General features: G+C 48.5%; 1 protein-coding gene across 4 annotated transcripts in view; it reads right to left on the bottom strand.

Annotated features, from left to right (window-relative positions):
• EYA2 (EYA transcriptional coactivator and phosphatase 2) overlaps positions 1-23,732 on the bottom strand; it is a 299,580-nt gene that overhangs the window by 7,486 nt on the left and 268,362 nt on the right. For all 4 annotated transcript variants that reach the window (XM_015148889.3, XM_015148890.3, XM_077951904.1 and 1 more), the window contains 4 exons: positions 13,073-13,131; positions 9,446-9,606; positions 1,921-2,035; positions 934-1,055 (listed from right to left, as the gene is read on the bottom strand). In XM_015148889.3, coding sequence (XP_015004375.1) covers positions 934-1,055; positions 1,921-2,035; positions 9,446-9,606; positions 13,073-13,131 — 457 coding nt within the window. The remainder of the gene's footprint in view (positions 1-933; positions 1,056-1,920; positions 2,036-9,445; positions 9,607-13,072; positions 13,132-23,732) is intronic.

Here is a 23,732-nt window from a genome sequence, read left to right as displayed (position 1 = left end):
TTGTTGAAAAATATTCAACAACCATTTTGGCCCTTATTACTATAATTTTAAAATCAAAAGGCACTTTTACATAATGTTTGGCCCTAGAACTTCAGTAAAACCAAAACTGTTTCAAGAAAATGCTGCCAAAGTACTGTAAGTCATTTTTTTTTTTGCTCTAGAGAAAAAACAATGGAAAAAGTTTCTAATTAAAGATATTTTGGCACGGTGGCTCATGCCTGTAGTCCCAGTACTTTGGGGGGCTGAGGTGGGAGGATTGCTTGAGGCTGGGAGTTGAAGGCTGTAGTGAGCTATGATCTCACCACTGCATTCCAGACTGAGTGACAGTCTGAGTCACTCAGCTATGGACTACATTTCCCAGCTTCCTTGGCAGCTACCCATGGCCACATGACTAAGCTGGGGCTAACAGGAAGTGAGTAGAACGTAATGTGCATAGCCTTCTGAGCTTGGCCTTCAAATATCAGACCCACTAGAATGATGACAGGCTAGGACTCTGATTTGACCCCATACATGAGAATAAAACCGTAAGGAATGGTGGAAAAATAAAACGGGAGAGACCTGGGTTTCTGGATATCTTTGAGGACAGGGTCACCCCACCAGCCTGGATCACTCACTTCTGTCTGTTCTACTAGGGAGAAAACAGCTTTGACTCTTTTGCAAGCCCTTGCATTTGGGGTGTGTTTGTTACAGCAGCTTTGCCTGTATCTGAACTCATACAGACACTTTGGAAAACTGTGGTCCTAACCAATTTCTTTAGAAGCAGAAGTTAAGGCATGTGGTCTGTGGGGGCTGTTTTGGGGATCTGAGTCATGGCCATAGGCGAATTCCATCCATTTCCCCAGTGTCATGTTCCTTAAACATCCCATTCCCAAGATGGAAAGCTAACCCTACCCTCCATCCCTGTATTACCCCCAAGGTGTGGCTTCTCCCTACCTGTCTTGGTTGCACTGTAGATGTTCTCAATAGGAAACACAGACCCCAGGCCATATAGCAGGACTTTGGCCAGGGCAGGAATTAGTTGAGTGGTGGTGACCAACACATTGACACAGTTGGGCCTAAGGACAAAGGAGATTGTGGATCAGAACTCAGAGGGACCACAAGGCCAGCCTCCTCCTGCTGCATGAGCCTGCAGTTGGCAGGAAATCTGATAGGTTTGGAGGCTGTGGCTGTCATCTTCAGGCATGTTAGGGCCCAAGGATTCTCAGGCTGTTCCTCTCTTATAAGCCTGAAGCTGCCTGACATGGCGAAATGTAGTATGGGGGGAATAGTAGTATGGGGTGAATACTTTTCTTATATAAAAAGCAAATGTTTATTGCAAGGGCCATACATTTAAATAGTTGCAGGTAATGTAAATGAGAGATATGGAAAAAGTGTAGGCCAAAAGGGAGAGGTGAGGACTGGAGTAAGCTGGAGCCTGAATGCCAGTTCTCATCTTTTGGGAGAATTCAGAAACCTGGAAACCTGTTGGGCCCTGAAAAGTCTCTGCAGCTATTAGCTCAGCTATGCTCTAAGGTATCCACTGAGCCTTGTGCACTTAAGCTTTATTAAATATTTGGGCTGGGCATGGTGGCTCATGCCTGCAATCCCAGCACTTTGGGAGGCCGAGGTGGGTGGATCACCTGAGCTCAGGAGTTCAAGACAAGCCTGATCAACATGGTGAAATCCCATCTCTACTAAAAATACTGAGGCTGAGGCAGAATTGCTTGAACCTGGGAGGGAGAGGTTGTGGTGAGCCGAGATCACGCCACTGCACTCCAGCCTGGGCGACAGAGTGAGACTCTGTATTAAAAAAAAAAATTGGAAAGTGTGCAAATGAGAATTTGAGGAGTCCAATTCTCCTAAGTGTGGACATGCAGGAGCCACCACTGTCTACTGCAAGAAAGTTCAGTGTCACAGAGGAAAACAGGGGCTGCCACTTGCCGGGAGTTGATGAGGTTTAGTGCCTTCAGGGAGTGGGTCAGCCAGAGGTCTGTGAGAGCTTCCAGCTCGGCTCGGAGCTGTAGCCAGGTCTCCCTTTTGGGAGCACCTATCAACCCTGTGGACAAAGGAAATAAAGATGTAGTCATCATACTAGAAAGATCTGGGGGACAAAGGTAGGGAACAGGAATCTAGCTACTGTACCCTGAAGGTTAAAATCAGAAGATATCCAAAGTAAACTTCAATCCAGTGGCTTCTCTTAATATTATCCTGAGATCAATAGATTGATAGATTAATCCATCTACTGACTGATCCACCCATCCACCCACCCACCCATCCATCCATCCATCCATCCATCCATCCACCCACCCACCCACCCACCTATCCACCCATCCATTCACCCAATATCCTTCCATCCACCCATCCATCCATCCACCCAATATCCATCTATCCATCCATCCATCCATCCATCCACCCACCTACCCACCCACCCACCTATCCACCCATCCATTCACCCAATATCCTTCCATCCACCCATCCATCCATCCACCCAATATCCATCCATCCACCCATCCATCCATCCATCCATCCACCCATCCATCCATCCACCCACCTATCCACCCATCCATCTACCTACCCACCTATCCACCCATCCATCCACCCAATATCCATCTATCCATCCATCCACCCACCCACCCACCCATCAATCTACCCACCCATCCACCCACCCACCTATCCATCCATCCACCCATCCACCCATCTACCCCCACATCCATCCATCCACACATCCAACAAAAAATTCAGGAGTGCCTTCTAGGTGCTTGATATTGTAATAGGCACTGAATATACAGATATAAACAAAAATATGCAGATTATAGAGCTTATATTGTTATGGTAGAGACAGGGGATTAATAACATAAAAAAAAGATGAACATTTTTGAGTGCTTATTATGTGCTGGGCTCTGCTTTTAACACTATTTATTTCATTCTCACAATGACACTATAGGTGGACACCATTTTTATTTCTATATTTTTAGGTAAAGAAACAGGCTTTGTGATGTTGACTGACTTGCTCACCATAGGGAGAAAATAATGGACACAGGTCCGGCACCCAGGCAGCTGGCTTCCAGAGCCACCCTGTGGGTATTTCTCAACCTGCCATTCTCTCAGCCTTCAGTAGCTTTAAGATAAAGTTCAAAATCCCCAGCAACATGATCCTGTCCCTACTGAGTTTCATCTCCTGCTGCTGTCTTTCCATTCCAGCCTGGAGGCCTCCTGTTTGTTCCCTGAAACACCAAGTGGTCTCTTGCCCCAGGACCTTTGCACATCTCATTTCAGAACCTGGACCACTCTTCTGACATCTTCTGCTTTTGCTTGGCTAAATCCTTCACACTCTGCATTTGGGCCTCATCTTTTTTTTTTTTTTTTTTTTTTGAGACAAGGTCTTGCTCTGTCACCTAGGCTGGAGTTCAGTGGTGTGATCACAGCTCACTGCAGCCTCAGTCTCCTAGGCTCAAACAATCCTGCAATCCTTCCACCTTAGCCTCCTGAGTAGCTGGAACTACAGATGCCTGTCACCATGTCTGGCTAATTTTTGTATTTTTCTTTTTCTTTTTGTTTTTGTTTTTGAGACGGAGTCTCGCTCTGTCACCCAGGCTGGAGTGCAGTGGCCGGATCTCGGCTCACTGCAAGCTCCGCCTCCCAGGTTCACGCCATTCTCCTGCCTCAGCCTCCCGAGTAGCTGGGACTATAGGCGCCCGCCACCTCGCCCGGCTAGTTTTTTTGTATTTTTTAGTAGAGACGGGGTTTCACCGTGTTAGCCAGGATGGTCTCGATCTCCTGACCTCGTGATCCGCCCGTCTTGGCCTCCCAAAGTGCTGGGATTACAGGTGTGAGCCACTGCGCCCGGCCGAATTTTTGTATTTTTCATAGAGGTGGGGTCTTGCTATGTGGCCCAAACTAGTCTTGAACTCCTGGCCTCAAGCAATCCTGCCTTGGCCTCCCAAAGTGCTGGAATTACAGGTGTGAACCTCTGCATCCTGCCTTAAGGCCTCATCTTAAATGTGGTTTGCTCTGGAAGGTCTAACCTGATCTCTCCAGGCTGGGTCAGGTCCCTCTAGTTTATATTCTCCCAACACACTGTAGCTCTTCTTCACAACACTTCTCACAACTCTAATTTTAAGTGTATCTGTGTGACAATGTGTTTGGCATCTGCCTTGGCCACTAGGCTATTCACTCTAGGGCAGAGGGCAGGGACCGAGTCGGTCTTGTTTGCCACCATAGCAGCGGTTTCTGTAGCAGGGGCTGGCCCGTGCTTGGTGCTCAATCAGTATTTGCTGAAGGAAGAATTAATTAGGACAAAATGCTGCCTGTGCTATGGAGACACCGTCTTCTCTACATAGAAGACCCCAGTGTCCAAACTGGGCCCTATGTCATCTGGACACCGCCAGCTCTCTCATCCTGTCCCGGACCACATGTCCCCCACTCCAGCCATGCTGGCCTTCTTTATCTTTCTGAAAAGTGTCAAACTCCTTTGGTCTAAGAGACTTTTCATTTGCTGTTTGTGGTAGACACTGTTAGTTGCCATCCACTATCTATTTTTTCACTTGTAATTAGTAAAAATATAAATACAAAAGGATCTTCTCATTAGTAATAAGAATCCTGATTTTGGCTGGGTGAGGTGGCTCACGCCTGTAACCCCAGCACTTCGGGAGGCTGAGGTGGGAAGATCACTTGAGCCAGGTGTTTGAGACCAGCCTGGGCAAGACCGGAAGGCCCTGTCTCTACAAACAATTTAAAAATTAGCCAGGCATGGTGGCATGTGCCTGTGGTCCCAGCTATTCTGGAGGCTGAGGTGGGAGGATCACTGGAGCCTAGGAAGTCGAGGGTGCAGTGAGCTGAGATCATGCCACTGCACTCCAGCCTGAGAAACAGAGTGAGACCCAGTCTCAATAAATAAATAAATTCAAAGATAGAAGGGGCCAGGCGGGGTGGCTCACACCTGTAATCCCAGCACTTTGGGAGCCCGAGGCGGACAGATCATCTGAGATCAGGAGTTCGAGACCAGCCTGGCCAACATGGTGAAACGCCGTCTCTACTAAAAATACAACAATTAGCCGGGCGAGGTGGCGGGCGCCTGTAGTCCCAGCTACTCGGGAGGCTGAGGCAGGAGAATCGCTTGAACTCGGGAGGCGGAGGTTGCAGTGAGCTGAGATTGTGTCACTGCATTCCAGCCTAGGTGACAGAGCGAGACTCCGCCTCAAAAAAAAAAAAAAAAAAAAAAGATAGAAGGATCCTGAGATCCTGGGCTCCTAACACTGTAGAGTACTCAGCCAGCTTTGGAATGCCTACAGCTCTTGTATATAAGAAAAAAATATATATTTCTATCTGGTTTAAGCCATTGTTTTTCGTGTTATTTTTTGGTTGGTTGTTCTTTTATTTACGCAGTTGAATATAGCTGAACTGATTGACTCTTTCCTTGTACTGGTCATCCCCCAGCTCTGGGCATTTGGTTTCTATATTTTATATAGATTTTATATTATTAGACTCTCATCTAGAAAATTTAGAATACTGAGTTTAAATATCCCTTCCTGAGAGATGGACTCTGGGTCCACTATTCCAAGTATCCCCTGGCCACCACTGCCCACGCTGGGCTCTCTACCATATTCCTCTGTTTCTTCTACAGCTGTGATCATTCTCTGAAATGACTGAATTAAGAATTTAAAGCCAGGTGTGGTGGCTCACACCTGTAATCCCAGTACTTTGGGAGGCTGAGGCGGGTGGATCACCTGAGCTCAGGAGTTCGAGACCAGCCTGGCCAACATGGTGAAACCCCGTCTCTATTAAAAATACAAAAATTAGCCGGGCATGGTGGCATGTGCCTGTATTCTCAGCTAGTCGGGAGGCTGAGGCAGGAGAGTCACTTGAACCCGGCAGGTGAAGGTTGCAGTGAGCCGAGATTGCACCACTGTACTCCAGCCTGGGTGACAGAGTAAGACTCCATCTCAAAAAAAAAAAAAAAAAAAAAAAAAGAATTTAAGTGATTTGCTCACTTATTGATGGTCTGTTTCCTCCACCCATTGAATATAAACTCTTTGAAAACAGGGATCTTGTTTCTTTTGTTCACCGTTGAATCCACAACCTAGGCCTTTGACGATGGACACATGGGTGAATGAATGAAGAATGAATGGATCTTCTTACTGCTACATGTCCCATCTTCTCATTAGTCTATCAACTCTAGGAGAACACATGGCCTCTGGTTTTCCTCTCTCTCTGCACCTTCCCCACAGACCCTTAGCAGGAACCCTCAGTAACAATACAAACTCACAAGGCTCAGCACTTTTCAGTTGACAAAGGGCTTCCCGACGTGCTATCTTGTGTAACCAGCTGCCCAACCACCCCTACTTTGCTCCCCGCTGGGAAGTGTGCTTCAAGCTGCTTCCTCGGTGTTTTCCTCCAGGCTTGGCCTCCTTCCCACCTTCCCCAGATAACAACGGTGCCGCTTAAGGAGAGCATATGTGTGTCAGAGCCGTTCTGAGCACCTTTCCTGTACGAATTCACAACATCCTGGCAAGAATCCTTGTGTACACTGTGTATATTGCAGACACTATTAGCCACCTACCACTGACGCTGGGCAGCATCACTGGCCCCAGTTTACACACGAGGAGGAAACTGAGGCACAGGGAGGTCAAATAACCTGCTCAGAGCTACACGGGAAGCGGTAGAGGGAGGAATGACATCAGGCCAAGGCCCCTGATTCCAACCCCTGCCTCCTAGATGGTGATTTACTAAGTATTTTCTCCATCCTGTATTTTGCAGGTGTCTTTCTTCCGAGCACACCTTCTAAAACACCTGGAATCGCGGGGATCTGTGGTGATCTCTGGACTGGAAGCCACGGCCATGCACCTGGCTCGTTCTGTGATGCAGGAACAGCTGGGATAGTGAGGGGGACTGGCATGCCGCTAGCTGTGGCCTCCTCACCGTCTGATGCCTCGGGTGCTCTCCTCTCAGCTATGGGTGAGTAGAGCAGCCTGACAAAGCCCTGGCATTTCCTGGGCCTTAACCTGGATGGGGAGCAGATGCTCTCTGTTGGCCAACCCCATCCCTGTCTCCCCTAAGTGAGCCCTCCTGCACCCCTCCTCCCTCCGTGCAGGGCTGGGTACAAAGGTTGGGACTTGACCAGAGCTTGCTCCTTCACTCCTGCAATCAACACACTCACATCTGAGAGGCCACCAAGTGTGGCCCTGAAGGGCAGAGGTGGTGGAGTCGTCCAGCCTGGGACTCCACTGTGGCTCTTCTGCCTGGGCTGTGTGACGCTGGGCAGGTTACTTAACCTCTGTAATCTCAGTTTCTGCTTTTGAGCAACACCGCTGATAAAACCATTTACCTTACAGGGATGCTGTGATGAGTAAAGGAGCTATTCCATGAAAACGGTGGCAACACTGGCAGAGTGAGTGCTCCATAAACATTAGCTACTGCCAGGACTGCACTTAGCACACGGTCTGCATTAGCACCGCAGCCACGAACACGACAGGAAGTCTGTCCCAAAGAACGGATGGGAAAGCGACCAGGGACAGGGGAAGACACAGAGGAACCCGAGGCTCCCAAGCAAAACTGAGAGCAACTCATGACAAATACCACCATTTACTGAGTGCCTGCTGTGTACCAGGCATGGAGTCATGCTTTTTGTATGCATTCACAATAAATCTCTCAATAATCTAGGAAAGCAGAAGTATTTGTATTCTCCGTTTCATAGATTTATTTATTTTTTGAGATGGAGTTTTGCTCTTGTTGCCCAGGCTAGAATGCAACCTCTGCCTTTCGGTTTCAAGCGATTCTCCTGCCTCAGCCTCCCAAGTAGCTGGGATTACAGGTGCCTGCCACCACACCCAGCTGATTTTTTTGTATTTTTAGTAGAGACGGGGTTTCACCATGTTGTTCAGGCTGGTCTCGAACTGCTGACCTCGTGATCCACCCGCCCTGGCCTCCCAAAGTGCTGGGATTACAGGCGTGAGCCACTGTGCCCGGCCCTCATTTCATAGATTTAAAGACTGAGGCTCATTAAGATGACCGTATGTACATTGCCTAAGGCCACATAGCTAGAAAGTTGTAGAGCTGGGACCGGAAGCGTGTTCTGTCCAGTTTGAGAACCGGGACTGTATTCTTTCTAGGAATGGAGGGGGGTGGCCCTAGAAGCTTTTGGGGCCAATGTGTATATTGCAGACACGATTAGCCACCTACTCAAACCCTGCCCTTATGGGCCAGTGGTTGGTTCCAGGCACTGTGGCAACCAGGAAGACTCCCAGATGTCTCCTGAAGAGGGCGCAGTATTACCCCCAGTTAAAAACCTCTGTTCTAGAGAACTCCAGAATTCTCTAGACTACAGCTGAGCCAGCCTCGCTTCCAGTGCCTTCAGACTTCTTGTTTGGGGCAATGAGCAAACGTTCCTAATACCTGAAGCCAGGGCGGTCTCTCCTTGGCTGCACTTAGAATTACTCAGGGATCTTTATGACTCCTGATGTCCAGGCTGCAGCGATACCGAGACCATCAGAAACGGAAACTCCTTGGGTGGTTCCAGTGAGAGCCAAGTGTGAGAACCCGTGACTTCCAGGGCTTCTTCAACTTTAATGCCTCCACGGTCACCTGGCGGGCTTGTTAAAAACGTAGATTCTGGGCCAGGCAGGTGCTGCATGCCTCTAATCCCAGCTACCTGGGAGGCTGAGGTGGGAGGATCACTTGAGGCCAGAAGTAATTTGAGACCAGCCTGGGCAGCATAGCAAGACCTTGTCTCAAAAATAAAAAGAAATTTTTTCAGAGCGGATTCTGAGTCAGTTGCCCAGGATGAGGCCTGACACCCTGCACTTCTCTCTCTTTTTTTTTTTTTTTTGAGACAGGGTCTCGCTTTGTCGCCCAGGCTGGGGTGCAGTGGTGTAATCTCGGGTCACTGCAGACTCTGCCTCCTGGTGACCCTGCACTTCTAACCAGCTCCAGGGGGATGCTGATGTGGTTGGTCTGAGGACAACAATCTGAGCTGCAAAGACTCAAGGCACAGGTCCTCCCCCATTCCAAGGGGGATTCTGGAATTCCAGAATCCAAGCGGGGATTCCAGGGCTGTGAAAACACAGATTCTGGGCCCGAGTTTCAGATTTGCTAGGCCTGAGGTAGGACCAGAGACTCTGCATTTCCAACATATGCCCAGGTGATGCTGACGCTGCTGCTTGGAGGACCACCCGTGAGAGCCTCTGGCTGTGGGTAAGAGAATTCCGCCCCCATGCCCACCCCGCACCATTTGTGGCCTGAAGGATCTTGGACCAGATGCAGCCTCCATCCCTCAGCTTTCCCACCCCCAAAGTGAAGGTGACAAAATACCAGTGCTGTATTCCGAAGGGTGTCGTCGGGGTTGCATTAAGTGGGCTGGTACTGATTGTGAACCTCTCTGCCTGCGCCTGGCACAGCAGGGACACAGAATTGACAGCATCCATCCCGACGAGCTTCCCTTCCTCGGAGGCCCGAGGCTCACGGTACTCACCGCCGACGTTGTTCTTGTAGGTATTGTACATCTCCTTCACCCGCCGGTAGCGGAAGGCCAGCTTCCTCATCCAGTCCACGCCGCCGTGCACGCCAGAGCCCAGGCACAGGTTGGTTCCTGGGGCTGAACTGTGGAAGCCATCAGCGGAGAAGTTGTACGTGCTGCAGAGAGAGGAGGGGAGGGATGGTGTTAGTGCAGGGGGGTGCAGGGCACCTTCACTGGGAGACTGCAGGCTCTAAGGGACCCACGGGTAGGCTTTCAGGTGCCCATGAGCCCCTCGAAATGCACAGGGTGCTGCGAGTGTACATTTAGGGGGCAGCAGGACCACAGCTTTCATTAGCTTCCCCAAGAAAAGTGGTGTCTTTTTCTCTTACCCGATCCACATCCGTTTGCCTTTTTCTTGTTTATTTTTTAATTTTTATTTTTTTGAGACAGGGTCTTGCTCTGTTGCCCAGGTTGGAGTGCAGTGGTATTATCACAGCTCATTGCAGCCGCAACCTCCCAGCTCAACGGATCCTCCTACTCAGCCTTCTGAGGACCTGGGACCGCAGGCGTGCACCACCACAGTTGGCTAACTTATTTTTATTTTTTTGAGAGATGGAGTCTCTCTATGTTGCCTGGGCTGGTCTTGAACTCCTGGGCTCAAGGGATCCTCCTGCCTTGGCTTCCCAAAGTACTGGGATTATAGGCATGCACCACCATGCCTGGCCCCTTGTTTTGACTTTTAGAAATTATTATTATTTTTTTATTTTGCAATGGAGTCTTGCTCTGTTGCCCAGGTTGGAGTGCAAAGGCATGATCTTGGCTCACTGCAACCTCCACCTCCCAGGTTCAAGTGATTCTCCTGCCTCAGCCTCCCCTTCCCAAGTAGGTGGGATTACAGGTGCCCTCCACCACATCCAGGTAATTTTTTTGTATTTTTAGTAGAGACAGGATTTCACCATGTTGTCCAGGCTGATCTCGCACTCCTGACCTCAAGTGATCCACCCGCCTCGGGCTCCGAAAGTGCTGGGATTATAGGTGTGAGTCACTGTGCCCAGCCATGGATTTATTCTTGAAAAAGTGAACACTGACCATTAACTCAGATGCTACGATGGGGAGAGGTCTAGATGTTAAGAGATGGAGGCCCTTGGGGAGGGCAGGAACCAGTGACCAGGATGGACAGGGGATCTGTTAAGAGCTTGGGTTCCAGAGCCAGGCTGCCCGGATTTGAATCCTGCCCTCCCTGCTGACCAGCCATGTGAGTTTGGGCCGACTGCTTAACCTCTCTATGCCTCACATTCCCCAGCTGTGAAATGAGGATGAAGATAAAACCATCTCTCTCATCTCTCCTAGGGTTACTGTGCACATGCAATGAGTTATCCCATGTAATGCATTTGGAATAGAGCATGGCACAAAACGAGGCATCTCTGAAGGCTGGTTCTTACTGCTAACTGAAAAAGAAAAAAAAAAAACAAACAAGAGGCATTTCATGCTTGGGACCTAGGATATAGTAGGCACTCCATAAATATTTCTTGAATGAGTAAGTGGAGAATTTGGTGTCTAAAGAAGAAAACACCCGTGGGCTGAGAATTCTCAAAGTGAGGTACCAAACAGCTCAGCCTAAGACAGGGTTCAGAGGACTATTGCTCTAAATTCCAAGCCAGCTAGCTACGCGGGAAATTTTATAGAAACACAACGATGCTGCTCATTGCCTTGAAAGGAAGACTGCTTCCCAACGATGACTTCATGGAAAGGACCAATTAACCTTGATCTGGGGTTTATTTATTCCATCAATTGAGAAGTCCTGGTGGGGCTGGAGCTTTGCTCCTTGCCAGTCCTGACTGCAGAAGGGATTTTCCAAATGGCTGATTAAAATGAAGCCGGCATCTGCCTGCCGATCACTTCCGATTGTGCCGGGCTTTGAAAGGACTTACAGGGCTCAGGAACAGAAACTCTGATTTCTGTTTTTGCAATAAGTTGGGAGAGACACCTTGGAAGCAGGTACTAAATAAAGTTACAACAACTGGTCCCATAACCAAAACATTATTTTGTCTAATAATATATCTGATGAGCCTGAAGCTCAATGTGGTAATTTTGGAGGAGCACAGATTAACTATGGTTCCGTTTTTATAAACTTTTCCCAGGGGCAGGCTTGGAACATTCCAGCCCACATTCCTCTGGAAGTTGTCTCTTTTTCTTTTTTTTTGAGATGAGTCTTGCTCTGTCCCCCAGGCTGGAGTGCAGTGGCACGATCTCAGCTCACTGCAACCTCTGACTCCTGGGTTCAAGCAATTCTTCTGCCTCAGCCTCCTAACTGGGATCACAGGTGCTCGCCACCATGCCCGGCTAACTTTTGTATTTTTAGTAGAGATGGGGTTTCACCATGTTGGCCAGGCTGGTCTCGAACTCCTGACCTCAGGTGATCCGTGTGCCTTGGCCTCCCAAAGTGCTGGGATTACAGATGTGAGCCACTGTGCCCGGCCTGAAGCTGTCTCATATTGAGCAATGGGTTACCTGATTCCTGGAAGCCATGTCCTGGAGTGTTTTCCCTAGAAACCAGACACACCACTTACTCATTTGAGAAGTGTTTTTTAAGTATTGGCTGTATCAATTGTTATATTAAAAATATATGCATGCTGGTCAGGTGTGGTGGCTCATGACTGTAACCTCAGAACTTTGGGAGGCTGAGGTGGGTAGATCACTTGAGGTTAGGGGTTCGAGACCAGCCTGGCCAACATGGTGAAACCTTGTCTCTACTAAAAATACAAAATAATTAGCTGGGTGTGGTGGTGCATGCCTGTAGTCCCAGCTACTTAGGAGGCTGAGTCAGGAGAATTGCTTGAGCCTGGGAGGTGGAGGTTGCAGTGAGCCGAGATCACACCACTGCACTCCAGCCTGGGTGACAAGAGTGAAAGTCAGCTTCAAAAAAAAAAAAAAATATATATATATGTGTATGTATGCTAATGAATACAATCAAATATTCAGAGGCAGCTGCCTCCTTAGGAAGACTGCTGGAGGAGAAGTACGTGATACTCTGAGCTTGACTACTGAGAAAAAATTGGTTGTAACATCTCTGGACCCTCGATGGGAGGAGAGAAGCTGAAAGAAAGGGTATTTTCAACATGTTGAGCAGATCTTGGAAGAATATATACCAGACTCTTAATGGTGGTGATTTTGGGAGGTGAGGTCAGGTTAAGTGTGGGATTTTTTTCTGTTATGCACGCATTACTTCAGTAAGCAGGAAAAAATAGCAATAGATGAGCAGCGTTTAGTGATTTGAGGTGATGAGCAAGAGACTGCAGGGTTGAGGGGTGAGGTTGTGATTTTCTAAACAAATTTTTACTCATTTATTTATTATAGTAGAGATGGGGGTCTCATTATGTTGCTCAGGCTGGTTTTGAACTCCTGAGCTCAAGTGATCCTCCTGCTAAGGCCTCCCAGAGTCCTGGGATTACAAGTGTCAGTCACCACATCCGGCCAGTTGTGATTTTTGAGTTTGAGATGCAAAAGTCCTAGTTCTGGCTGGAGGCAGGCACACCTTGTCCTTATAAGCAGCCCTCCTCTCCCATCCCATTTCCTAGTAGAAGGAGAACTTGATAATCAATCAATCAATCAATGGGCATTTTTGACTCCCCAGATTCCCACCTTAAATCTTGGCCATTGTCATCTGATGAGACGTCGTCAACGTGGATCTGGTCACAATCCTATGGAAAATGTGACAAGAAGAGAAAGAGAGAGAGAGAGAGAACGTGCCTTGTTAATCTGATGTAGCCTTTAAGGGCTGGCTTCATAAGCTGAGGGCTGGGATAAGCACTGCATTGGGAGTCATCAGGCTCGGGTTCTAGTCTGGGTTTGGCCACTCAAGGTTAGATGTCCTTAGGTTCAATCTCATCCTCTTTTTCTGTTTGGTTTCCTTATAAATGAGCAGGTTGACTGCAAGGAAAGTGACCATACAGTTACTCACCCAAACAGAGATAGTTTTGTAGTAAAGGGGGCTGGTATTATACTAGGGGGATAGATGCAAACCAGGACTCCCCTAGGTCCCCAGCTTCCCAGGTATGGCCAGACATACGGTCACCCTGGCCATATGGTGGACCTTCGTTGAAGGTGTTCCCGCTGCTTGAAATGCTCTCCTGCCTTCACCTGCTTAGTGAATCCTGTGCTTTTCAAGTATTAGCTCCTGGAGGGACACCTGCTGTGGGCCATGTTCTGTGATCATCATTTACTGAGCACTTAGTATGTGCCAGGCACTATCCCCCGGGCTTGCCATTCAACAAACTCCAATGCCATGCTGTTTCCCATTCAGTTTCCTTGGGGAAACACCTCTCTCTGTGGGACAAGACCATGGGGTGGAGGCCGGGCACGGCGGCTCACGCCTGTAATCCCAGCACTTTGGGAGGCTGAGGCAGGTGGATTGTTTGAGGCCAGGAGTTCGAGATCAGCCTGGCCAACATGGAGAAACCCTGCCTCTACTAAAAATACAAAAAAATTAGCTGGGCATGGTGGCGCACATCTGTGGTCCCAGCTACTTGGGCGGCTGAGGCATGAGAATTGCTTGAACCTGGGAGGCAGGAGGCTGCAGTGAGCTGAGATCACACCACTGCACTCCAGCCTGGGCGAAAGAGCGAGACTCTGTCTCAAAAAGAAAAAAAAAAAAAAAAGTAAAAAAGCCGATTCTCCTCTCAGAGCTTCCAGAAGGAATGCCAGTGACACTGATAGGGACTCCTGACCTCCAGAACTGTAAGAGGACACAGGTGTGTTGTTTGAAGCCAGTAAGGGGTGGAAATTTGTTACAGCAGCCCTGGGGAACAAATACACCAACTTTTCAGATTAAGTGAATGCAGCTGGGTTTCTGGCACTTTGCAGCCAAGAGTCATGAGGGATGCCACGTCCCAAGAGGAGCCTACACGATGCACAGCTGCCAACTCCGCCTGCATTGTGAAGTGCACTCATGATAGCCTGATGGGGCAAACATATCATGAGTGCACTTCATGATGCCAGCAGAGCGATATGATGATATGTTGATGGGGTAAAAAGTGTGCGGGGGTACCAGCCCCTGCAGTACTGGTTCAGGGTGCAGGCTCTGGAATCTGACCGCCTGGGCCTGGATCCTGGATCCAACCACTTCCCAGTGTGTGACCTTGAGCGAGGGGCATGACCCTCGTGAACCCCAGAGGCCTGACTGATAAATGGACCTGATAACTGAACCCACTTCCAGATGAGGTGAGGAGAAGTGAGACGCTGCATGAGAGCACTGAGAACAGTGTCGGGTGCACAGTGGGCGCTGCACACGTTAGTTTCTACCACTGTGTTAAGATCTTACACATTTTCCCACATTTTAGTTGCAAGGTGATTTCTGGAGGCAGCTGCCTCCTTACAAAGGCTGCTGGAGGAGGAGAAGCACGTGGGACTCTTGAGCTTGACTACTGAGAAAAAATTGATTGCAACATCTCTGGACCCTTGATGGGAGTAGAGACGCTGGAAGAAAGGGTACTTTCAACGTTTTGAACAGATCTCTTTTTAGACAATTGCACAAGCAAAAAGCTTTTTTTTTTTTTTTTTTTTTTGAGACAGAGTCTCACTCTGTCACCCAGGTTGGAGTGCAGTGGCACAATCAGCTCACTGCTACCACCTCCCAGGTTTAGGTGATTCTCAAGCCTCAGCCTCTCGAGTAGCTGGGACTACCGGTGTGTGCCACCACGCCTAGCTAATTTAGGAGAGAGGAGGTTTTGCTATGTTGGCCAGGCTGGTCTCAAACGCCTGGCCTCAAGAGATCCTCTAGTCTCGGCCTCCCAAAGTGCTAAGATTACAGGTGCGCCTGGCCGAAAGCCTTGAATTTATCTTTGAGAATATAAGCTTTGCAGGGGGATGGTGGGAAACCCCTGCCTCATTCATTTTTTTTCTTTCTTTAAAAAATAGAGATGTTGCCCAGGCTGGTCTTGAACTTCTGGGCTCAAGTGATCCCCCTGCTGTGGCCTCCCAAAGTGCTAGGATTATAGGCCTCCTCATTAATTTTTTAAAGATACATAAGGTAGTCTTGTTGTTATGGTGATGTTTAGGGAGGCAAGGGAGGGGTCAGTGGCATCTGGGGCAGCCCTGGTTGCCTCGTAGGGAGCTGGCTTGAAATCTGAGAGAGGGGTTGGCAAGAGGGTAGTGTGGCTGCTGGTCCCTCTTCGGCCCCTTGAATGGGTTTCAGATTAGAAAGGGTTGTGCTGGAAGGTGAGGCTTGTTTCCAGAGTCCTTGACACACATGGGCCCCGGCACAGCAACTTTGTGGCAGATGACAAAGTGTAACTGCCATTCTCACCTCTGCATAGGACCCTGCATCTCTGTGGCCCATGGGCAGCACCCTGGGTTTGGACAGTGGTGTGCTCTTAAGGCCTGGAGACCAATGGCAGCAGGGAAGTCCCCCCAGGTGGCTTCCTAGGGGTCAGCTCTGGGCAAATGGGAGTAAGCAGATGGCCAAGAACACGGTGGACGCTAAAGGGTGACCCTGAATGAGAAACTCTTTGGGAATTGGGGGACTGGAAGGACACTGAGTGACCGCTCTTGGGCCAGCAGACATCTGGTTATACCTAAGCTTTTACTGCTCATTATTTTGTATTTCCTTTCTTTCCATTTACCCAGGACTCTGATCAATGCTTGGTGGTCTCAGGTATAATTTATCCACTCTCCCCAAGAAGGAGTGATCTTTTCTGCAGTGGTCAAGCATGATGATACTCTCTACATTGAAAGAATCTAGAGCCATGTTTTCTAATATGGTAGCAATTAGCTGCCTGTAGCTATTTACAGTTACATTGAAATTCAGTAAAGTTAAATAACATTAAAGATTCAGTTCTTTAGTCCTATTTCAAGTACTCAAGACCTACATGTAGCCAGTGGTTACTGTATGAACGGTGCAGATATTTTATCATCGCAGAAATCTCTATTGGACAGCGCTGCTCTAGACGGGTGAGGGAGCCAGACTGGCAGCTTCTCTACTGTGTTGATAAGTTCAGTTAGGCAAGAGCCTGCAAACTGGCCTGGAGACATATCTACTTAGCCCATCGCATGCTTAAATTTTTTTGAAGCAAAGGGCAATATGTAAACTTGGGGGATATCCTCTCTCTTTTCTCTCTGCCTCCTCTTCCCTTTCTCTTCTTGTTCTTGCTCTCTCTCCAGATTTTCAGCTACCTCCTTCAGCCAGGGCATCCATTTACAGTTTCCCACCATCTCTACTGGGCTTGCTTCAGTTTACATTACCTGGATCCTTGGCCCCCGTAGGCATGTGAGTCTGAGACCTCTGACCCATGCACATATAAATGGATGGCCTAGGACGAGCAATCCTCACATGTGAAGGAAAATGGGATTTTAAAGGCAACCGCTGACTTTACAGACCCAGGCGCAGAGGAAACAAAATGAACAGATACCCCCAGTTCACTGCTTTGCCTGAAATTGGAAAAATGCCCCGTCCGCCCCCCAGGCCTTCCCTTAAGCTCTGGAGCCACTCCTGAGGTCACGCGGGCTCCGGCCCCTGGGCAGGGTTCCATGCGCTGTCTTTGATGTCAGGGGAAAGGCATTTGGGGAGGCTCTGTTTTTCTCATTTGGAAGGGGATTGTTGGGGGCGCTAAAGTGTGACAACAGTAGCGATCACATTTCGGTCTTAATAAAATACCGTGACGCTCAGCTAGACGCTACCTCATACTCCACCAGCTGACCTGGATCGAGTTACCCCTTGAGCCAGCTCAGAGGGGAGCTGGACTGCGCAGAGGCCATGAGGATGGGGGAGCCTCCGGGGAAGAGAATCCCACGACCCTCAGTTCCACCATCCCTCTCCTAGGTATGAGGGTGGGGGGACTTAAGTCAGAGGGGAGACTTGTCCACACGAACTGCAGGGTGCTTCTGGTCTCTTCCAGCTCGAAGTGTGAGTATCTTGTAGGAGTCTGAATGGGATCTGCTGGCAGAGATGCTGGAAGGGTTCCCATAGCGTTGACACAGGTGAGGTGCAGTGGGGCTGAGGACCGGGCCCTGATGCAATCCCTGTCTCGAGGGATTTTTACTTTCTGACCCAGAGTAACACCTGCAAAAAGCCTTGTATAAAAATGTCCATCATCCTGGTGAGAAACTGGAAAACACCTAAACTTCCCTTGATGAGGTCGTAGCTAAAGAAAATGTGGTATATCCATTCAGTGGAATCCTACTCAGCATCAGCAGTGCAGATGGAGGTGGGGTTTTTTTTGTTTTGTTTTGTTTTTTTGAGACAGAATTTCGCTCTTGTTGCCCAGGCTGGAGTGCAATGGCACAATCTCGGCTCACTGCAACCTTCACCTCCTAGGTTCAAGCAATTCTCCTGCTTCAGCCTCCCGAGTAGCTGGGATTATAGGCATGCACCACCATGTCTGGCTAATTTTGTATTTTTAGTAGAGATGGGGTTTCTCCACATTGGTCAGGCTGGTCTTGAACTCCCGACCTCAGGTGATCCACCCGCCTTGGCCTCCCAAAGTGCAGGGATTACAGGTGTGAGCCACTGCCCCGGCCAAGGAGGTGAAGTTTTACGCTGGCACATGGAAATGGTTCCAAGACATCCTAGAGTGTGAAAAACGCAGGCTAAAGAATCATACATCCAGCCAGGCGTGGTGGCTCACATCTGGAATCCCAGCACTTTGGGAGGCTGAGGTGGGCAGATAACTTGAGGTCAGGAGTTGGAGACCAGTCTGGCCAACACAGTGAAACCCTGTCTCTATTAAAAATACAAAAAGTTAGCCGGGCATGGTGGCGTACACCTGTAATCCCAGCTACTTGGGAGGCTGAGACAGGAGGATCGCTTGAGCCCAGGAGGTGGAGGTTACAGTGAGCTGAGATTGCACCACTGCACTCCAGCCTGGGTAACAGAGGAAGACTCTGTTTAAATAATAATAATAAAAAAAAGAGTGATACACCCAGTATGATGCCATGTATATATTTATAAAATCCCATTAAAACGTGAGATTTTTATACGGAGTTAGGAGAGTATATAACTAGAAAAAGAAAGATCTGGAAACCCATACATCTGGCTGGAAGCATCAGTTTCATATGGGAAGTCACTGGGATTGGGCTGGTGGTTAAAGGAGGGTTTAGCTTATTGAAATACTTTCATTAAAAAAAAATGAGGGCCAGGTGTGGTGGCTCATGCCTGTAATCCTAGCACTTTGGGAGGCCAAGGGTGGATCTCCTGAGCCCAAGAGTTTGAGACCAGCCTGGACAACATGGTGAGACTCTGTTTCTACCAAAAATACAAAAATTAGCCAGGTGTGGTGACATGTACCTGTAGTTGTAGCTACTTGGGAGGCTGAGGTGGGAGGATCACCTGAGCCTGGGGAGGTCAAGGCTGGAGTGAGTTGTGATCACACCGCTGCACTCCAGCCTGGGTGAGAGGGTGAGGCTGTGTCACCAAAAAAAAAAAAAAAAAAAAAAAAAAAAGGATAATGTGTGTATGTATTGCTTTTGAAAAATAATTACAAATATCTCACTGAGATAGAGACAAAAATCTCTATCATTGGACAGAAACGAGTATTGGACTAGGGATAGAAACCAGTATTTATTTAAAGCTTTCAATGTGCCAGGAACTATGGCCAGCACTTTCTATATATGTAGTGGGTAACTAGGAGAAAATGAGGCAGAGAGGAGTGTGGGAACATGCCTGTTATGGGTTGAACTGTGTCCCCAACAAGATGTTGAATGTGACCTTATTTGGAAATAGCGTCTTTGCAGATGATCACATTAAGATGAGGACCTTCAAGTGGGCCTTCATCCAATATGTCTGTGTCCTTATAAAGGGGGTATTTGGACACAGAGACAGACAGAGGAAGAATGACAGGTGATGATGAGGACAGAGACTGGGTGACATGTTCTCTATGAGTCAGAGGACGTCCGAGACCACCAGGAGTTAGGAGAGAGGCAAGGAACAGATTCTCCCTCGCAGGCCTCAGAAGGAACCAGCCTTGATCTTGGACTTCTCATCTCATGAACTGTGGGACGGTAAGTTTCTCCTGTTTAAGGCATCCAGTCTGTGGGACTTCGTAATGGCAGCCCAAGCAAACTCAGATGTGCCCAAGGCAAGGGGAAGAGGAGCCAGCACCCGGACCCATCTGCTTTCAGAGCCTGTGCTCAAGATCTGTCTATCCCAAGACTATAAAAACACCTACTATGGACCCAGCACCACATCAGACAATGATGGGTCAAGAGAAGGGAAGCTTCTTTCTTCTCCGAGAAAACATCCAGTGTCAGGGGATGGGAGAGGAGGCCCTGGGGACCCTGGGATGGGGAACCACGGTGACTTCCGTGGAGGCTTCAGCAGTGGCATCTGGGGCCGGGGTCATAGCCATGGATAGGGCCTGGGCCAAAGCTGAGGAGCTCGCGGAGGCAAGACCAAGGACAAGGAGTGGACGTCCACCCCCAGGCTGGGCCGCCTGGTCAAGGACATGAAGATCAAGTTCCTGGAGGAGATCTATCTCTTATTCCTGGCCATCAAAGAGTTTGAGATCATTGACTTTTTCCTGGAGGCCTTGCTCAAGGATGAGGTTTTGAAAATCATGGCAGTGCAAAAGCAGACCCACGCCGGCCAGCGCACCAGGTTCAAGGGATTTATTGCCATTGGTGACTACTACAATAGCATATTGTTCTGGATGTTAAGTGCTCCAAAGAGGTGGCCACCACCATCCATGGGCCATCATCCTGGCTTAGCTCTCCATTGTCCCCATGCGCAGAGGCTACTGGGGGAGCAAGATCAGCAAGCCCCACACCGTCCCCTGTAAGGTGACAGGCCGCTGTGGCTCTGTGCTAGTGCGCTTCATCCCTGCACCCAGGGGCACTGGCATCGTCTCGGCCCCCGTACCCAAGAAGCTGCTGCCGATGGCTGCTATCTATGACTGCTACGCCTCAGCCAGGGGCTGCATTGCCACCCTGGGAAACTTCGCCAAGGTCACCTTTGACGCTGTCTCTAAGACCTACAGCTACCTGACCCCAACCTCTGGAAGGAGGCTGTATTCACCAAGTCTCCCTAGAACTCAGGAATTCAGGTCAGGAATTCACTGACCACCTTGTCAAGATCCCACCAGAGTCCCTGCAGAGGACCCAGGCTCCAGCTGTGGCTACAACATAGGGTTTTTATACAAGAAAAATAAAGTGAATTAAGCTTAAAAAAAAAAAAGAGAGAGAGAGGAGGCTTCAAGGATGAAATCTGGCTCTTGCCCTCATGGTGCTATCATGCCACTGGAAAAGACAAGGCAAAGAGGCACGAAATACCAAATTGCTGATTCAAGATGCATACACACTGATCACCTTCTATGTGCCCAACACTGGCCTGGGCACTGCATGTGTCTTGGAGTTGTCCCCGTCTCCTCTCTCTGACATCCTGCACCCATCCATCACCAAATCCTGTTGGCTTTCCCTTTGACATATACCCACAATATGACCATTCTCACCTCCTCCACTGGTCCAAACCACCATCATCTCCCACCTAGATCAGAGGTTAGTAAGCTATAACCAGGGGCCAATCTGGCCTGTCGCCTGTTTGTGTAAATAAAGTTTTATTAGAACACATCTATGTTCATGCATTTACATCCTGTCTGCTACCGCTTTTGTGCTATTGCAGAAGAACTGAATAGCTGAGACAGGTCCAGTATGACGTGCAAAGCCAAAAATATTTACTATCTGGCCCTTTACAGAAGTTTGTTGACCTCTGGCGTACACCTACAGTCACCTCCTCACTCTTCCTGCTCCTATCCTTATCTACCCGCTATCCTCCCAGCCCTAGTCTCCATCCAGCAGCCAGAGGCATCCAGTTCAACCGTAAGTCGGATCATGTCCCGCTCCTGCTCAAATCCCCACAATGGATCCCACCTCCCTCCAACTAAAACCACAGTCCTCACAATGGACCCTGGCTCCATGTGGTCTGCCCACTCTCAGGTTCATCGCCTCCCTGATCTCATCTCCTACCCTCTCCTTACCACACTGCCCACACAGTGGCCTCCTGCAGCTCACTGCAGCCTCTGCCTCCCTGGTCAGTGATCCTCCTGCCTCAGCCTCCCGAGTAGCTGGGATTACAGGCATGCGCCACCACGCCTGGCTAATTTTTGTATTTTTAGTAGAGACAGGGTTTCACCATGTTGGCCAGGCTGGTCTTGAACTCCTGACCACAAGTGATCCGCCCACCTCGGCCTCCCAAAGTGCTGGGATTCCAGGCATGAGCCACCGTGGCCGGCCTGGAATAGTTTCAGATTTACAGAAAAGTTGCAAAGATAGTACAGAGAGTTCTCATACACCCCACACCCACTTTCTCCTTTTGTTAACATCTTCCTTTAGTATGCTGCATTTGTCAAAACTAATAAGCAGATAGTGCGAACTACTGTCAATTACTTATTCAGATTTTTAAGGCCTTCCCACTACTGTTCTTTCACTGTTCCAGGATGTGGATACCACATGACACTTAGTCGTCCCGTCTTCTTAGGCTTCTCTGAGCTGTGCCAGTTTCTCAGGCTTTCCTTGCTTTTGAGGACAGCGTGAAGGAGAACTGGTCAGGTATTTTGTAAAATGTTTGTCAACTGGGATTTTTCTGATGTTTTCCTCATGATTACACTGGGTTCCTGGGTTTTGGGAAGGTCACAGAGGTAGAGTGCCATTCTCTTCACATCACATCAAGGGTCAATATTATCAACATGACTAATCACTGTTGATGTTGACCTTGATCACCTGGCTCAGGTGGTCTTCATCAGGGTTCTCCACTCCGAAGTTACTATTCCCCCCGTCTATGTTGTACTCTTTGGAAAGAAGTCACTATATGTGGCTCACACTATGGGTGTGGTATCTACAAAAGTTACCTGGAATTTTTCCGCATGGGAGATTTGTCTATTCTCTCCACTTATTTATTTATGCAATCATTTATCTACATCAGTATAGACTCATACACACTTATTTTATACTTTGGGTTAGAATCTGATTATTACATTAGTTATTTTATTATTCCAGCTTTTATTTTGCTCTTCTTTTTATTTTATTGTTCCAGATTTGGCCATTGGGATCCGATAGAACATTGTTTATTTTATTACTCCAGCTTTTATTTTATTTCGTTGTTCTTTTTATTTTATTTTTCTGGATTTGGCCATTGGGAACTCTTTCAATTGGATCCTGTGTTCCTCCGGCATAACTCATCACTTTGGGTTTTTCTGAGCAATTCCTTACTTTATGGTGCTAAAAGATGCTCCAGGATAATCATATAGTTCTTGGCCCAGCCCTAGGATCAGCCATGTCTCCATGGAGCTCTGGTTCCTTTTTCTTGCAGTATGGTATTAGAAACTATTATCTGAGTATCCTCATTGCTACAAGGGTGTCATTGCTTCAGGGCTCAGGTAACACAGCAAAGTCTTCAGTTTCCTTTTTTCTTTTTTTTGAGATAGAGTTTCACTCTTGTCACCCAGGCTGGAATGCAGTGGGGTGATCTCGGCTCACTGCAGCTTCTGTCTCCCGGGTTCAAGCGATTCTCCTCCCTCAGTCTCCCAAGTAGCGGGCATTACAGGTGCCTGCCACCACACCTGGCTAATTTTTTGTATTTTTAGTAGAGATGGGGTTTCATCATGTTAGCCAGGCTGGTCTCAAACTCCTGACCTCAGGTAATCCGCCCGCCTGGGCCTTCCAAAGTGCTGGGATTACAGGTGTGAGCCACCGCATCCAGTCAGTCTTCAGTGTGTGTGTTTTTTTTTTTTTTAATTATAAAATATGGCTATTCCATCTGCTTGCAGGTGCGTTATGAGGCAAGGGGCAGGTGCCAAATAAATGATACAAATTATAGTCCAGACCCCTCTTTTCACCAGTGTGGAAACTACAGCTCAGACAGGATCTGCAGAACTTCTGTAAAGAGTCACAGGGCATGGGGCCGGGCGCGGTGGCTCACGCCTGTAATCCCAGCACTTTGGGAGGCCGAGGCGGTGGATCACGAAGTCAGAAGATCAAGACCATCCTGGCTAACAAGGTGAAACCCCATCTCTATTAAAAATACAAAAAATGAGCTGGGTGTGGTGGTGGGCGCCTGTAGTCCCAGCTACTCGGGAGGCTGAGGCAGGAGAATGGCGTGAACCCAGGAGGTGGAGCTTGCAGTGAGCCGAGATCGCGCCACTGCACTCCAGCCTGGGAGACAGAGCAAGACTCCGTCTCAAAAAAAAAAAAAAAAAAAAAAGTCACGGGGCATGGATGAAGGTATCTGCTGGGATTGCAGGGGCCTTCCAACTTCAGCAGCGATGACTGCAATTTGTCCATTTGTCACATGCTCTATAACTCCAGTGTCAGCTTTAGG

Source organism: Macaca mulatta, chromosome 10 (assembly GCF_049350105.2).
Source record: "Macaca mulatta isolate MMU2019108-1 chromosome 10, T2T-MMU8v2.0, whole genome shotgun sequence".
Taxonomy (NCBI): domain Eukaryota; kingdom Metazoa; phylum Chordata; class Mammalia; order Primates; family Cercopithecidae; genus Macaca; species Macaca mulatta.
The sequence above is the reverse complement of the archived record's forward strand: the minus strand, read 5'-3'. Positions and strand labels throughout refer to the sequence as shown.